Below are 18,096 nucleotides of genomic sequence, written 5' to 3'. Positions count from 1 at the left end.
AACTTCACATCATGATCAATTTAGTGGTCAGGAAGCCCAATGTAAACAAACCCTTAGAACAGGCATACCAGATTATTCCTGTTACTGACTCACTGTGAAAACCAAACTGACCATGAAATGTCGAGATTCTCCACATTATTTCTCCAGTATCTCCAGTGTCAGGAGTGTGAAGAACAGAAACATCTGGAGGTTCCAAGCTGAAGAAAAAGGCCCTATTTCAGAGATAACCCATGGCCATGTTAGCTTTGATGCAATATCCATTACCACAAGTCATGGTGATGTAACATATCTCAGGAGGCTACTCTGACTGAGTCCTGGAGTAGGTGAGATGTTTCATGACTGTGTACCTGCAGTTACTGGGGTATAAAGAAGCCTAGCTAGCAATGAAGAGAGAAAGAACTACACAGATTGAATCCACAGGATCAGGGAAAGGAAATGAACCAGCTTATTCCCTTGCGTCACACATGCCAGTGATGTGCTACTGAATTATCATAATTACCATCATGGAGTGCCATTTGACATGGCATCCAAAGCTGGAAAGGGTGGATTGGCAGACATGTTTACAAACCACCCCAGAACCTATAGTTTATTCTAGGGTTGTGGGATGGTTTCTAAACTACCCCTGTTGGGGTCAGACATCATGACAACAAGGGTAATTGTGGTAATACAGTGGAACATGACTAACATGCACAAGGTGGGGAAATAAGGAATGGCACCTAATTTTCCTTCCCCAATCATACAAACCCATCCATTGTAAACAGTGAATATATTGAGGACTTAAGGTTAAGTATATGAAAGGCTGTCAAATACCTGACAGCCTGTCACACAGATGAAGGACAAGATCTCTTCTTGTCCATTCAAGAGTGCAAGACACGGGATAATGAACTTAAGTTAAAAGAAACCAGATTTAGGCTAGACACCAGGAAGAACTTCTTCACTGTCAGAGCAGTACGACAATGGAACCTATTACCTGTGGATGTTGTGGGCTCTCCCTCACTAGAGACATTCAAAAACCATCTGGACAATCATCTGAGTGGGATGGTGTAACTTAGTATTTGACAACAGCAGGGGGTTGGATCCAATGGCCTTCTGGCCCCTTCCAACTCTACTATTGTATGATTCTATAATTCTATGAAAAGTAGAATTTCTTTCCTAATTATTTTTGTGTGCCTTGTAGGGCTCTGAGCATTAATGAAGAAGTGTTAGTGATGCCCAGGAAAAGTAGGCTAAAATACTAAGGCTCTGAGTCTCAGGGCAGCTTGAGTCAGAACTCTGATGCCCAGGAAGCAGAAGCCTACATATTCTTGTTAAGGAGCTCTGGGGCTCAGGAGTGAACAACCAAGCATTTTTCTAGAACAAAACACCTCTCTCTAACAGTCAAGCCCTTAGGTTTTCTTTCTAGTTTTACAACTTGGCTGATGCAACCAAGGAGTTTGTACAGTACAACTTGGCTAATACCATTTTACACATATTCCACTCAGCTTTAAAGAAGTCTACAAATTCCATCCACTTAGCCAAATGGAAAACATTCTTTGTTTATAGAGAAAACAAAAACCTTGCTTCTGCCTCCTCTCCATCATTATGAATAGTTAGCAGTACTTTTCCACATCAAGATCCAAGTTAAAACTAAATCATGTATTTTAAACATTTCTACCTGCGTTGTAGGGATGGAAAGGTCTACAGAAAAAAAGGTAGCAATACAACTGGAATTCGGAGTAAAATACTGGACAGTAGCAACAGTTCCTCTCTCACTGTTTGTGTCTGGTTTGACATAGAAGACTGTTTATGTAATACCTTCTAATCAAACTGATGTGTATTTCTGCCACAATGGAAAAGGATTGTGTAGATTAACCAAAAGCCCAAAACAAAACGTGGGAGTAAAACTCTAGGTATCCAATAACAGCCCAGATTCCAGCAGTAGTAATTGCAATGCCCATTTCCCTTAGCGCTACCAGACAGCTGTATTTTTGTAGTACTTAAGATTCTTAACAGATGAAAAAAGACTGTGCAAAGGAAAAAAAGCACTAGCTTTTATTTTACAAATAGCAATGTCATTATGTAATGTGATATTGACATATTTACTGTGGAAAAATCACTTTAAGAATAATTACATATAAATTCACCTGTACATAAGAAGTTTAAAAAGGGGGCAGCAAAAAAGTGTATCTAAGGAGGGCTAAAATTTTGAACCAGGGAAACATTTTGTACTGATCTTTTAAAAAAACATGTTACTTACGGCAAGTCTTCTAGTCTGGAGGCTTCATGCCGTGGATCCAGGAGATCATAACCACACTCATTGTAAATTTCTAAGTAGGAAATATGTGTTGTGTATACTTTGCTGCTATCCTGAATTAAAAGAAAACAAAACTTGCCTGAAACCAAACAGCAGGTTGCCAGTATATCCAGGATCTACATTTGTATTTCTAACTGCACATCTTCAGTTCAAATTAAATTTGAAGTCTGTCTTATTGTTACTTAAATATGGCTTTCTTTAAAGGCCCACATGTATTATTAGGAGTTTGTCTACTTTTTCAATTATCAGTTTTCCAGAATAAACATGTTGTTTGCCTTTTCATACACATAAGAAAAACAGTAATAAAACATGTTAAGTTTGTCATTAAAAAACCAACAGCAACATGCTGAAAATAAATGAAAAGTGTTCCCATCCAGGTCCTTCTGCCAAAAGCATAATGCATTACTGCACATATATAATGGTCCCATAAACACAAATGTGTAAATGCCCATATTTTTGTGAACTGATCTGTCTTCTGCAGAACTGCTTTGCTGGGTTAGGCAAAAGAGTGAGTAAAAAGTAATCAGTTGTGTTTGAGTACCTAGGAATCTTATGAAGGCATCTTACCCCTAAGAAACAAATTGAATTCTCCATGCTGAATGAGTTATTATTTTTGGGACATCAAGCAGTAGTCCTACTTGCATGTCAGGACACCTGCTCATGCCAAGCCACTGCTGTATTTCATACTATGCAAAGGCCAAAACTGCTATGGCTAATAGGTTTGGAAGCACAGGGTCCAAAAATTAGCATGGACAGTCATATGAGTAACAACCAGCACAGCTTCTCTGTGAAAATACAACCAAGATTACAATCTTATACCCACTCACATGGGAACAGATACCACTGAACTCAATTAGACTTGCCTCTGAGTAGACATATATAGAATTGTATCCCACGTGGAACTGCAGATTTTAATGAAGTAAAGTTTCAGGCAAAGGTACCAAGAAGAGGAAGAAACAGAGGGCAAGATAAAGAAAGGCAAGGCAAAGCCTGCTGGGAAGGAAAGCAAGCCCTAGAAATCACTTACTTAAGCAACCATAGCCCATCCTTCATCTACACATTTCCATATACATGACAGAAATCTTACTAAGACACACGCAATGCATAAATTTGATTGTTGTGTAATATTATTTATTTCTAAAATACAAGGTTGCTGTGTTTTGTTTTGTCTTATTTTGTTTTACAATGTACATTACTATAATTGTGCAAATCTTCAAATTAAGCTATTGTTAAAATATATCAAAGCTGTACTTCATTTAGAAACTCCTCTGGCATGCTATTTTCTTCTTTTTTTAATCAAAAAGCTCTATCCCAGCATATGCTGTCAGCTGCCCCTGAAAGCTTACTTTCTGTTTAGCCCTGCCAGAATGTAATATAACCCAACTGTTTTCTGCAGACAGGATTCTCTCCGCCTAACAAGACAAATCCAAACAATCTAAAATTCACAATAATTAACTGCAAAGTTGTGATCTAGAGGAAAAGAATAAATTTCCATCACAAACTGAAGATATTCTTAAGGACTTCATGCATCTAATGACTATTTTCTAATCACAAATGCTATCTGAAAGTTAAACTAGATGTATGACAAGTGATTGCATCTTCCCCAGCTTTTTAATAACTAAATTCAGCTGCAGTCCATCTCTTCCAAACTCAGATTGAAGCCATGCTCAGGAAGAGAATGTTTAAATGACATTTTTTCAAACAGAAGCCTCCCCGCTTGCAGAAATGTTTATTTGCTTTATGAAGTAAATAAGTACCCTAATGAGGCTGCAACTCATCTGAGTTTTAATTCTCCAACTCATAGTTTATATCTATTTCTGTACTGAGATGACAAGTTACAGAACTCTTTTGGTATTCTGTATAAAATATAGAAAAGGCCTTTCATGGTCTCTGTGTAGTCCCACTTATGGGTTGTGCACCTGTGCAGAGCTAAATTCAGAATATTCTAGAGTTTAAGCCAAGAAGTTAGCACTCACCCATCCCTTTCTAAAAGGAGAGATCACTGCCCTGAGAAATGGGGTGATCAGCTTGCTTCTAATTGCTTCATTATCATCAAGTTGTGAAAAACCTATTATAAATTTTGAAAAATGTTGACTATCTTGAAGGAACTGTGTATTAAAGTCAGTGATCAAAGTGCTACTCCAAAGAGACCCAAGCAACCACTAATACATGTATAGAGTCTACCTTTTATATCATATGTTATTGTCACACTTTAACCTGACTTACTAAAAGTTTTATATTTATTTAAAATAGTTTTACGCTACCTTTCTATCAGAAAGTGATATTCAAGGCAGCTTATAAATCAATGTCACTTAACATAGTTACAATTTGGACCAATTAAGCTGTGATGATGGAAGAATATATGAAGGAATAGTTCAGAAGGACATAAATGTTCTTTTGGCTTTGCCTCAGTGAGTTAATGAGGTGACAGACTAATAGTTCAACATATAAACATAGTTTTATTTTCACTTTTCTGGAATATGATGGCAAAATACCAAGGTCCTTTAATTTCCTCTTGCAAAAATGGGTTGAACAGTTTTCACTCTCAGGATCTCACATCATCTTATTTGATACAGTCTTACCTCCTCATTAATTTGTTAGTTCCTGATTAATTGAATAACATTTCCACTACGGTTTGTCTGAGGGTTAATGCAATTCTTCATTTGTTTATCCCCAAGTTTTACTTTACCCAAAGGAAATATCAAACCCGTACTTCAACCTTTACTAGGGAAAATATAACTAATATGAAGTAACCCTGGGATTTGAATTTGGTAACAGCCATGAGCACTCTTACCCATGGTAGGAGTCCATGAGCAAGCTGTAAAACTGCATGTTTCCATTACCCATCCCCCCACTTCCCAGGGAAGTTCCTTCATCCTTCTTTAAGTGCAGCTTAGAATTATGCCAACACTAACATTAACCATAGTCAAGCCATAGTTCCCATTTAAGCAAGATTTCTAAACAGCTTTAAATCATGGTTTTACCTTTTGGTTAAGTGAAAACCATGATTAGCCCTAATAACAATGCTGACGAAATGCTGAACTTTTGTGAAGGCAGGAGAGATGAAGGAAACACATGATCCTGCAATTTGTTCTCAGTCCCTTGAGAGAACACTTCCCTGTCCCACAAACATGAAGATTCCTGTCCCTGTGCCAGCCATTATCATGGAAGCATTCCTGTTGGAAAACCAGGTGCTGAAAATATATCCAGATGTTAGCTTTATTTGGAGTCATTAAACTGTCATAATTCCCCACAGTAGTTTCATGACTGCCTTACTGAGTCTTCCCACAGTATGAGCAGAACAACTATGAAAATAGCAGGGATTAGTTTATAGGCAAATGATGCAGTAGTCAGTTGTCATTAACAAGACTCACTGTGACTTTGCTAGAGATTCAACAAGCAGCATTCATGAAGTATCTCTGCTTAAAAGAATAGTTTCACTCAGGTCAATCCATATACAACCAGGCCCGACATTCTGATCTACACTTGCTACAGCTGCTTCAGAAGCTGAACAATGGAGCAGATTTATATCCACTTCCAAACTCTCTTATCATTCAAAATATTTACTGTGAAAAAAAATCCACATCAGAAGACTCTGGAAGATATATTAGAAGAGTGGCATTTGCAGCCTACCAACACCATGGAAGTCTCTAGCAGTCATATTAGGTCCTGCTCCCAAAACTAGTGTTAACTCTACACATTATAGCTTTGCTAAAAGACTAAACACATGTTGGGAATTATATGAGTGGAGCCGCCTGAAGCTGGGGGTCAGACTAAATGGCCCGGAAGGCCCCTTCTGACTTTTTTTTCCTATGCTTTTATGTTTCTCTATGATAGTTCAAGTGTATCTTTATGTTAGGAAAAAAAACCTTAAGTAGATTAGTCAAAGGATGAAGAAAGATCTCAAAAGCAGCAGGGAATCCAAAGGAAAATGAAAAAGAAAGGAAAATAAACAATGGACATTCTATATTAACTATCATTCTTTTCACAAATATAGAAGCAGATTCTTATTAATAAAACTTCTATGAAAGCAGGTTTTAGGAACACAATCTTATTTTACTATCTTAATACTGAACTCTATGCCATCTCTTGTAATTTAGCCAAAGCCAGCCTAACCAACAAACATTCACTAGCAGTTTCACCTATGGAGTTGCCATAAAAATTGCCTAAGACGAATAATTACTTATCAGGGGATCTTGTTAAATAATTCTTTATTTAACAGATATTAAAATAGGTAGGTAAAAGAGACTTTCTTAAAAATAAAAGATTCTGGTCAACTTTCTTTTTTTACTGTTCACAGATTGATCTGGCTCTTATCTTCTATAAGCGCCACTTACAAAAAGATGTCTGCATAATACCTATCTATTCTTTGCCTTATCATATGAATCATATCCAAGATGAATTCTGCACCTGCTTCAGAACCTGCCCTCTTTAGAATCTCATTCCATATGTCAGGAAAGGTTTGAAATGTAGGACTTCCTGTTGCAAGGCTTTCATTTACCCTGGTTCCCAGCTGTGTATCTCTGTCATGATGCAAAGGCTGAACTATGAATACTGCTGCTAGTAGCCACATCCATATGCAAGTGCTTAGTCACTTAATCTTACAAAGCAAATGTTTTGGACTGTCTTCACAATGCTGTCTTCTGCAAATCTGTGGATATGCCTTGCTATTGTGCTTTTCTTCTCACTGCCATAAGCTTTCCTTTTTTACATCTTTCAACCCTTGCTGTGCCATTTACTCAACACCCATTTTGTTTCTGTTAGATATATCTTGTGGCTGACCTCAACTTTTACATGAAAAACTCTTCAGCTGATGTCAATTCTGGCTTCTAGTACTTTGAATTCTGGACTTGTCCTCTGGCCATATTTCCAAGGTAGGGTTAGGGTTTTACATTTCTGAAAACCTAAACACTAACACCAGAATTATGCTAATACTTTAAATTTTTCTGAGTGTAACAGGTTATCCATTGCAGAACTTTTGTGTTAATATGTCTTACATTGTCCATATGAATGACTAAAATTGACTTAAACGTGCTGTGATATCTTCTCAGCATTCTGAAAATAATATATAACACATTTTATAAGCTTTTCAACTTTAGACAATGAACTGAGTGCACATAGCTGCTGCAAATATGCATGAAATTTATGCACAGTGATTTGCTCTCAATGCCTTGTGTTACTTTTATGGCTGGATATGTGCCTTCCCTTTTTTTCAGAATAGTTAATTCAAAGTGTAGCATAAAATTAAGATTTCTTTCCTTATAGATATCACTATGTTCGTTAATACAGTTTAAAAGAAAAAGAGCAGAAAGGAAGGTCTGTACCTTTTGCAACTGTTGAAAAATGTAAGATAATGTCCGTGGAATGATGCCTCGATCACTGTAGCGCTCTGCTCCCCCAGTTATGGTAAAAGTCTTGCCACTGCCTGTCTGTCCATATGCAAAAATCGTGCCATTGTAGCCAGCCAGAGCACTGAAAGTGGAGGAATAAGCTCATCATACAATGCCCATATATAATCGATGAACATTTAAAAACCTTCAATCTATGATTAGCCATCGATATCTTTGTTGAACCAGAGCAAAACCAATTTTTCTTGAACTAAGGTTCTGTCAATTCTACAATTAAATAGCAGCAGACATCCTGAAAAGTATCAACTTTTGAAGTTCAATACCTAACTATGGGATGAAGTCCCAAAAGGAGTCAAATGATGGCATGCTTATCTGAACAGGGAATACCAGGGTAATCCGCCCATCCCAGAGACTTCTATAACACCAGACCCTGACAGACCAAGAGAAAAAGCAGGGAAAGGAAGAAAGAAGGGGAGAAATGGCAGGAAAGATGGAGGGAAGCAGAGAAATCAGAAAACCTGTTCAGAATTTCCAGTATCAATTTTAAAAACTAAAGGACTTACAGGGAGAAGTAGGCTACCTCCTTTCCACGAAATGATTAGCTAGAGTCAAGCACTAGACCCAAGATTAAATGTCAGCAAAAGATGGAAATTTGAGGAACTTCTTCAGGAAAGGTCAATATTAGACATATCTTATTTTAAGAATGAAAACTATCTCCTTCAGCTCCACAGATGGGGGCTAAGAAAAGGAGAAACTACTATGTAGGAGGGGGATACTCATCTATATTTAGGATTCCATCTGCTATTAGCTTCTCAATGGATGTAAAATTTGTGCTCACAGTACCAATATAAGCTTCCTCGCAACTTGTTCCTTGCTGCAAATTCATCAAAGAACTGGATTCTAGCTAAATATTCCAATCAAAAATCAAGCATGAATAAGCAACATAGAAATCTCCTTTAGACCTTTTACTTGTGGCTCCTGCATAGAAACTCTGCCTAATCATTATTCTCTATCACACTAAAGTGTTAAAATGATTTAGATACTGATCCTCATTCCCTTCCAGAGGTTCTGAGATATAAATCTGAGGCAGTATTGTATTTGATGCAGTAATTATGAGTAAATACTTAACATAATTCTTTCTATGCATTTATGTAAAAAGTGTAACTCTTCTTACTGCATCAAGAAGAGAATATTCCTGAAGGGTTTCTATATGTCCAGGGCTGCAGGACTTAGCTAAAGGATCCAATACTGCTAGAAGATCCAATAGAAATGTATTAGTGGTACTTATTTCTGTTCCTTTTTTTTTTTAAAGAATGTAAATTGGATACAACTTAAGGCTGCTTTAGGCAAAGCACGTCTAGGAAGCCCACAAAAAAGACAGAAAAACTGTCTTCCCTGGCTGCTGCCTCCCAGCAACTGTTACTCAGTGACTTACTGCCTCATATTCCATTTAGCTAATAGTGTTAGACCTAACCTCCACAACTTTTTCTAATTTCCTTTTATAGTCATCTAAGCCAGTAGCACATCTTGTGGCAGTGGATTAATCTAAGAGTTTTAATCTGTCCAGAATCTAAAGCCAATCACTTTCAATGGGTACCCTAAGCTTAAGGCATATGGGAGCTTTGTGATGGAATAAGAGTGAAAATGTTCATAAGATAATGCACAGTTGACTTTATTTGTATAAACATTTCCATTATGATCCTGATGAGGGCTGTTGGGATAAGAAGATCAGCAATGGTGTATAAGTTTTCAGAAGAGGCCCTTTCAGTCTTTCCTGAAATGCAATGTGAAGGTTAAAATAATGACTTATTAATAGTGTAGGAAGAAATTCAAAACTAGCTATCCTTGGCACATGTGCATGTTTCTTATACAGTACAATTTAATAGGTGGTACCACCTGACATACTGGCCTACTTTGATAAACAACTTATGGTAAAGGCTTTGGCGGACTGCAAACAGAGTAACAATAAGCCATGATGGCTTTGAGCCTTGTTTGTGGCATGGTTTGTCAGTACAGTTTGTTAACAGCAAATAAGCTACTCTGAGAATCCATGGGTTGTTCCTGAGTTGAAAGTGGGCTGTTTTCAAGGTGGCTTATCATGACATAGAAACCCAATAGTCAGTGGTTTCACATCAAAGGCTTCAGTGCCACATGACAAGAGCTGCAAAAATACTGGCTGTTCCTTAAAATTTATATATTTAATGTATTTATTTGTAATATTTCCTTAACACTTAAATATAATAAAATCCCTAAGTATTTCACATACAGACATTAAAATCTCACTTAAAATATAATTAAATATATTATATTAAAAGCCAATTTCAGTTATGAGAATATGGAACAATAAAGGGAAGCAGCATGCATGTTTTAATTATAAGCCAGGGAAAGCTTGGGTGAACAACTGCATTTTAGGAAGCATTTGAAATATGCAACTTAAGCTGCCTTCTCACCTGCACTGGGGAGGATTTTCCAGAAGGTGGGAGCTGCTACTGAAAAGTCTCACCACTGAATGGCAACATTTTGTTAATTTTGGAAAATCCAGCAAAGCCTCCTCTAACAATCTTAAATGCTGGCTGGATATATATAAGGGAAGGAGGCCTGATAAACATCCCCTTCCCAAGTTGTTTAGGGCTTTGTATGACACTAGTATAACCATGAACATGGCTCGATAGTTAATAAGCAGTTCCTTTAACACAGATGATATATGAGCATGGCCAGGTTTTCCAGTAAGCATCCTAACTCATGCATTCTACACTAGCTGCAGCCTCTGAACTGGGCAGCCCCACATAATGTGTATTACAGTAACATCAATGAGGTTACCAGTGCACGAATCCCTATGGCTAGGCTATCCCTATCTAAGAATGTGTATAGATGGTGCATCAACTGAATGGTGTACATTCATGGGCACTCCAAGCCACTGAGGTCATCTAGGTTTCCAACAACCAGAGAAGGATCCAGGAGCAGAGCTAAATGACATAGCTGCTCCTGGGTGCAATACCATCCAGAACACACAAACTCCACTATTTGAAAAGCACGGCTGCATGCACAGCTAATAAGAAATAAAATATTCTGTATTAAATATTAAATACTATTTTATTTTTATTTATTTATTAAAACATTTCTATGCCGCCCCTTGCCGAAGCCTCGGGGCGGCTTACAACACAATAAAATACAATAAAATACAAAAATAACAATATAAAATTAACAATATAAAATACTAATACTAATGCTGGAATGATTATATGTCCACAGATGACCAATTTCTGTTGAGTCTACTTTCTCTTTCTCTTCTGCGCTGAGCAAATTACATATGACATCTTAGATAAATAGGTAGCCATCATTTTCTCCATTACAGCCCTCAAAGTTGGGAAGATGTTCTGCATCCTTAACAGCTTGTTTTCCTAAAGGCAATTTTGTTATATGCAAAAAGATGGTTTAGCCTTCACAAATGTACAGTACCTGGGCCAAGGCAAGTGGACACATCAGAATTTATTTTCTGTCCAGTTAGACAAAAATAACTTATTCCCACTAAGGAGCATTTTTACTAGCTTTTGAATGCAGAAGCACTACATGGGACACTCAAATTTCTGGAATCATTTTAGAATTATCAGAGCAAGTCAGTAGCCATTTCTGATTTTACCCCTGAACAGACTCTATATGCAAACAGCAAAGTTCTGTACAGTTCTAGTTTGCAAAAATGTACTTTATATACTTTCCCCCATAATTCAGTTTTCTCCCTACAACCATATGAATTGAAACATTTCATTCTGATTAAGTAATCAAGGAAGAATTATTCTTTTGACAAGATTTTCTAAACTTCCAATGAAGACTGAATGGGATTTCTTCAGTTCAAAGAACTTACATATGTGAAAGAAAAGAACAAATAGTATTTATGTGTGCTTTTGTTTATAAGAAAAGCTATAAATAAGTCAAACTTTAAAAAGTAAAACCTTTTTGTCTTCTAAAGGAAGATGGGGCCATACATAGGTCAACCGCTAGTCTGGTGCCATGAGAGAAGCAAAGGGCTTCCAACTCATTTATCTGGAAGCCTAAGCATTTGCCAGATGGCTCAGCATAATCTACAATAGCAAAATATCAATGAAAAGCACACAATAAGATCCAAAGAAAGCCAGCGTATGCTCAGAACAAAAATATTAGAATTGTCAGAAGTGTATTTTTTTGGACTGGTTATTAGGCAACTATTCTTCCTTCATTTGGAAGAGAAGTAATAGTCTTTTTTACATGTTACCATATAGTTAGAATGAAAGAGTTGTTTGTTAATATTAGCATATGTTGAACATTGCATTTTTGGACTTTGTGGTATTGAACTGAAACTGAGCAATTCTTTTTCCTTGATGTATGTTTGGATTTTTGGATTGACACTAGCTATAGAACTAAAAAAAAAAAGCCTTCCCCTGGCCTTGTGTGTGGAGACTGGAAATTTGACTACACACAATGTGAATCAACTTTCCAATGTGGTATGGTAGTTAGAATGTTGGACTGAGGACCAGGGAGATTCAGGTGCTAGTCCCTGCTTCGCCACGAAGCTCACGGGATGACTTTGGGCCAGTCACTCACTTTCAGCCTAATCTACCTCACAGGATTGTTGCTGAAAGGATAAAATGGGGCAGAGGAGGCCCACATAAGCTGCCTTGGGTTTCTTACAAGAGAAATAAATATAAATGCAATCTCATTATTCTTTCAGTGTAATAAACCATTGTTTATCAGGCCAAAGAATAACCTTGCACCTACATGTCCCAACATCGCCTTCCTCTCTCACACTAGAATATATTACTTCCATTGTCGTCACTGTCATCAGTCATGTCTGACCCTTGGCCACTGTAAGGATCATTGCTCTCTATGCCTCTCTGTCTCGCACTGCTTCCTTCAAGACTGCCATGTCCATCCCCCAGTGTCTTTCTTTATGGTGTTCAGCCAACAGGTGCTGGGGTGGTCCCTTCTTTTTCCGCTGATCACTTCCAGCATGATTGATTTTTCAAGTGAGTCAGTTCCCATGATCAAAGTATGACAGTCTTTGCTTGGTGATCTTGGCTTCAAGGGATATTTTTGGTGAGGCTGGGCCTAGGACTTGTTTGTTTGTGATTTTTGCAGACCATGGAATATGCAACAGTCATCTCCAGTGCCACAATTCGAAAGCATCTACCCTTCTTCTATTTGCCTTCTTCAGAGTCCAAGTTTCACAGCCATACATGGCAATTGGGAAAATTATTGGTTGACTAATCTGCATTTGGTAGTGAGGGTGATATCTGTATACTTCCAGATGTTATTCATGGTAGACATTGCATTTTTTCCAAGTGCTATGCACCTTCTGAGCTCAGAACTGTGGAGACCACATTGGTCAATTTTAGATCCCAGGAAGTTGATTTCCTTTACTGTTTCAGTGGTCTCATTGTCAATCTGCACTCTGACCTGTGTGTTCTCTGCACTCAGCTTGGTTTTTTCTTGATTTTAAAGTGCAATCCAAATTTTTCACTTTCATTTCTGACTCTAAGGATTAGCCACTCCAGATCTTTGGTTTCTATGAGCAGAGTTGTATCATCTGCATATTGGAGTTTGTTGATATTCCTACTGCTGATTTTGACCTCAATGGTAGTTTCTTCCAAATGTGCATTCCTCATAACTATTTTTCTTTATGTGTTGAATACTGTACGTGATAGGATGCAACCTTGCTGAGTGCCTTTTTCAATTTTTTGTCTCCATATTCTGTTCTTATAGTGACTTCCTGATCAGAGTACAGTAAATGAAGGAGCTTGATATTGTATGTTGATATTCTCAGTTCTTTGAGGCTTGTCATGGTCAACACAGTTGAAGGCTTTTGTGCAGTCAATGAAACACATGTAGAGGTCTTTTTGGTATTCCTTTGGTTTTTCCATCATCCAATATAGATTGGCAATGTCATCACCCATTCCTTTATGAAATCCCACTTGTACATTAGGCAGTTCTCTGTTGGCGGTTGTGTTCAAATGCTGTTGGATTATCTTCAAGAGGATTTTACTCTCATGTGGTACCAAGGCTATGGTTCGGTGGTTGGAGCAGCCTTTCATATCACCCTTCTTTGGTATTTGGATGAATATTGACCATTTCCAGTCTTTTGGCCCCTGACCAGATTTCCATACACTTTGGCAAAGTGCTGTCAGTGCTTTTGTTGGCAGTGGTCTCAGCAAGTCTGTTGGAATTTCGTCAACTCCAGGGGGTTTGTGGTTAGGCAACTGGTTGAGTGCCCACACTACTTCCTCCTCCAGGACACCTGGTTCCAGTTCTGTTAGGACAGAACAGCTTGGCCTTGATTCTCATTTGTGTACAGTTCTACATATTCCCACCATCTTTCTCTAATTGCTTGTTGGTCATGCAATTCCTGCCCATCATGTTCTCTGACCATAGCCTTTCTTGCCATAAAGGGGTTTCTGGGCCTCTTCACGTAAGTGAAACACTCTCTTGTATAATCTCTCTTGAAATTGCGGTTTATAACCCATGGTCTGACTAAACAAGGATATGAAACTTGGCAGCTGCATTAAGGATCAACTGAAGTTTTGGGCAGTCTTCAATATTACCAGTTATTCATCCTAGAAATGACTAGAAGGTCAGTTATATATGTTCTAGATAAGGTCACAGTAGGCCAGATCTACATCTATTCCCACAGATGTTGCTGGGAATAGGCACTCCTGGCCAGGACTATGGGAGATCCAGGAACATTGCCATGCTATAGACATACTGCTTGGGAGGGAACTGTAACTGTATGCCCTAATATAAATGGGCATAAAAGTGGCATGTATGGAATCAAAGGTGGGAAACTCTAAACCAGAAACATGGGACACACAATGTATTTATGCATGATGATTTTGCCAATGTAGAGAATGACCACTTTTAAAACAGGAAATTGGCATAAACATTCATCAAAGTCAGGGTTTTTTTGTCCTCAACACACACACATAAACATTCATTATAGAAGAAAAAATGCACCTCTACCACATGACACTATGAAAATGGCAGAGCTGGAGATTGAAAGATGATGGGACCATGGGAGTTCAGCCTCTGGCAGTAATGACTGGCTGCATGAATAGGAGTAGATTTAGGAAGAAAAGAAAGAAAACAGAGAAAGACCAGCTAGAAACACCTGACTCCAGAGAAACGGGAACCAAAACAACTATACTCCATAGTTTGTTGTCAATACAGGAAGTCCATGGATTGCAAACACGTTCTGTTCCTGAGAAAATGGAAATTCATCTTTTAAGTCAAGTGTTTATGTAAGTTGGATCATGTATAGTCGGCCCTCTACATTCTCAGGAGTTAGGGGAGCAGGACCCCTGGAAAAGTGGGAAACCCCTCCAAAATTTCTACCCCCCCCCCCCACAACTCACCAGTGCCTCTTCTTTGAAGTGAGGAAAAGCCAGAGAGATTTCCCTCTCTGGATAGGTGGAGTAGGAAGGCCTCCTTTGGAGGTTTCCCTCTCTACCCTTTCACTTCCTCTCTCTCCCCACAGTGATACTTTGGAACCCTCCCTCTCTCCCCCTTGGTTTCCTCTCTCTCTACGGTAATTGATGATTTTCTGCAGTAATTTTTTAAAATTAATAGGCTATATGGCAGTTTATTCTTAAGTCTGGGTTGTTCTTAACATCAATGTTTGTAATTTGGGGACTGCCTATAACTAGAAAATTGTTTGGACAAAGACACTTAAGACATTCTTGAGTACTATGTTGGCCAGAAAGCACGGAAGATACAATTTGTGTTCTGCTGCAACAAGTATATGTGGCAATAATGGGGAGACTGAATGGAAACTTAGAAATTATTACGATCTCAGAGCCACCATCATTTGATTAATAATAGGTATGGACAGACATCCTTGCTAATGGAGCTCCCCCACAGAATTTCTAATTCCAGTAACAGTGATACTAAAAATACTAAAACTCAGCCTGACATTTATTGTAGCAGAGAATTAACTGTGTGGTCGTACAGGTCAAATTGAGTCTCTGCCTAAACTAATCTTAACCTGAGGCCTCAATGGACACTTTACCAGAACAGGTAAAGCTTTATTTCTCTGGATATAGAAGGTAAATGCATTGCTTGGGGCACATGTAACAATCAGATGGTGCAGCTGGAAAGCACAGGGGAAAATTTGGGTCCTGGAAATATGACATATGAACCAGAATAGAACAGAGAACAGTTCTAAGAAAGGGTAATGGGGATGATGATGATGAGAGCCAGTGTGGTGTAGTGGTTAAGAGCACAGGACTAGGACTCAGTGATCTGTGTTACAGTCCTCACTCAGCCATGGAGCATACTGGATGACTTGGCGAAGTCACAGACTCTCAGCCCAACCTACCTCACAGGGTTGTGGTTGTGGGGATAAGATTGAGAGGAGGAGAATGATGTAAGCTGCTTTGAATTCTTTAAAAATGAAAAAGGCAGGATAGAAAGCAAACAAACAAACAAACACTATTGAAGTTGACTGAATCCATGTGGCTGTTCTCAGAGTAAAGATGCACTTGTGTGAGGGACGCTTAAGCAAAAAGAATATAAAATCTGTTCAAACTCCAAGGCAGTTATATAGCTCAAAACAAAGTATACCAGGGGCTTGATGGATCAGATGCTGGACCTCAAAAGGATCAAAACAAAGAAAGCACTGGTTTTGCCCTCAGTATCAGTCAGAAGGAAAGATCAGGGAGGTTCCTTACTCTTAGATTAGTTTATACCTAGTTAATGCCATCAAATAGTATTCAAAGCAAAGGTTCCGCAGGGTACTGACTTTTCTGGAGGGTGGAGATTCTTCAGGACTGGGGCATTTTTTCCCCACCAGAACTATCAAATGGCCAACTGAAAAGTCACCTTCATGGGTCAGTCAGATGGGTGGTAGCATAGTAATCAGACAGGTATTTACATGTTTCTTTGGCCCTGGGGGAGGGGGGATCCCTTTTAATCCAGCTAAGGAGGGAAACAATCATGTTCTAGAGCAGCAGTTCAGAATCTTAACTATGGTACTGACAGCTTTTCAGGCTGCATCTCCTGTTACCAAATGGCTTCTTGAGCCAAAAGAAAAACCAATTAAATCTACAGCACACAAAGCATACGTCAGGGAGCCTGCATACATAACAGTATCAGCATCATGTTACACCTGTTACCAAAGACCTGCACTGGTTGCAATTCTAGGCTGAATGCGTCTTAACCTTTCAAGTCCTAAATGGCTTAGGATGTAGTTATCTAAGAGATTACAAATCTTGCTATGAACCTGTCTTTATATTAAAATGTTCAGAAGAAGCCCTTTTGAAGGAATTGTGAAAGCACTTTCATCAGTGCTGCCCCAAAAATATAAAATGCATGACCTCAAGAATTATGATTGACCCCTCCTTTTGTCCCCAAACATGCATTCAGTGCTCCCTAGCATACTGTAACTTAAAATTCTTCTAGTAATTAAGTGTTAGGAGAGCCATTTCAGCCATTTAGTATGAGGAAGGAATGGCACAAAATCCAGACCGAGGCAAAAGGGTGGGGCCACAGGGATGGGGCATCCTAGAGTGCTGGACAGGGACCTCAGGCAGGCTAAATCTGGACCGTAGGTGGACTGGGCTTGAAGTTCCCCACCACTGCTGCAGATGATTTGAATCGTAACTCTTGGCAAAAACACAGTAAATATTTTTTGCCTCCATTTTCTACCAGGAAAAATTAAAAACCATCTATTTAACAACCTATTCTTAAATATTTTCTCTCATTTGAAGTGCAGATAAAAGTTCCTTTAATGAAGATGTGCAATCTCAGTATTACATCTCTTTGTGTCCATGCCAAATCTGCAGCATAAAATCTATTTTGTAATGTTTTTTATTTCATAGATATGTTTAATCCTTTGCATATATTTAGCAGCTCTGATTTTTTCAGTGCAAAGATATTCAGTGTACAGTAGTAAACTATCTAGAAAGCTTTGACTTTGGGGTGGTATAGAAATGAAATAACAGTGCTGCTGCTGTTGCTGATGATAATATTCCAGCTACATGCACTTCTATAAAACTGATGACAACTGGCATGAAAAAGGTTATGATATTTGTTTAAATTAAACAGTTTAAAATATGTAAACTTGTAAAGTGACTGAGGGGCAAAACTGGGGGGGTTGGTAAAATATATTCTGTTATACTATAATCCATAAATAAATTTAATAAAGGTTGAGAATTCTGCAATTCATGTCAAAATAAACACATAAGATTGATAAAACAGATACTTGACATAAATTCAAATCTGTGGCTTCATAGCTGAAAAAGTCTTTGAAGAAGACACTTTAATCACTACATTTCTGACACTTCACTTTTAGCAAGATTTAAAAAGGAAGGAAGAAAACAAACTTAAATCATGCTAAATAAAAACCCTGTAATCATGTAAAAGTGGCATTCAAAAAGGGCATTATTTTCTTCCCCCATCGTGCTGTAAATAGATCTTTCAGGTTTCTGTGTC

The 18,096-nt window shown here is 38.2% G+C and overlaps 1 protein-coding gene across 1 annotated transcript in view; it reads right to left on the bottom strand.

The window, feature by feature from the left end:
* KIF6 (kinesin family member 6) overlaps nt 1-18,096 on the bottom strand; it is a 203,013-nt gene that overhangs the window by 174,177 nt on the left and 10,740 nt on the right. Inside the window, exons 4-5 of the mRNA XM_044450400.1 lie at nt 7,618-7,765; nt 2,237-2,346 (exon numbers count right to left, since the gene is read on the bottom strand). Coding sequence (XP_044306335.1) covers nt 2,237-2,346; nt 7,618-7,765 — 258 coding nt within the window. The remainder of the gene's footprint in view (nt 1-2,236; nt 2,347-7,617; nt 7,766-18,096) is intronic.

Source organism: Varanus komodoensis, unplaced genomic scaffold (genome assembly GCF_004798865.1).
Source record: "Varanus komodoensis strain SLA01 unplaced genomic scaffold, ASM479886v1 scaffold1, whole genome shotgun sequence".
Lineage (NCBI taxonomy): Eukaryota > Metazoa > Chordata > Lepidosauria > Squamata > Varanidae > Varanus > Varanus komodoensis.
This window is presented reverse-complemented; position numbering and strand designations above follow the sequence as displayed.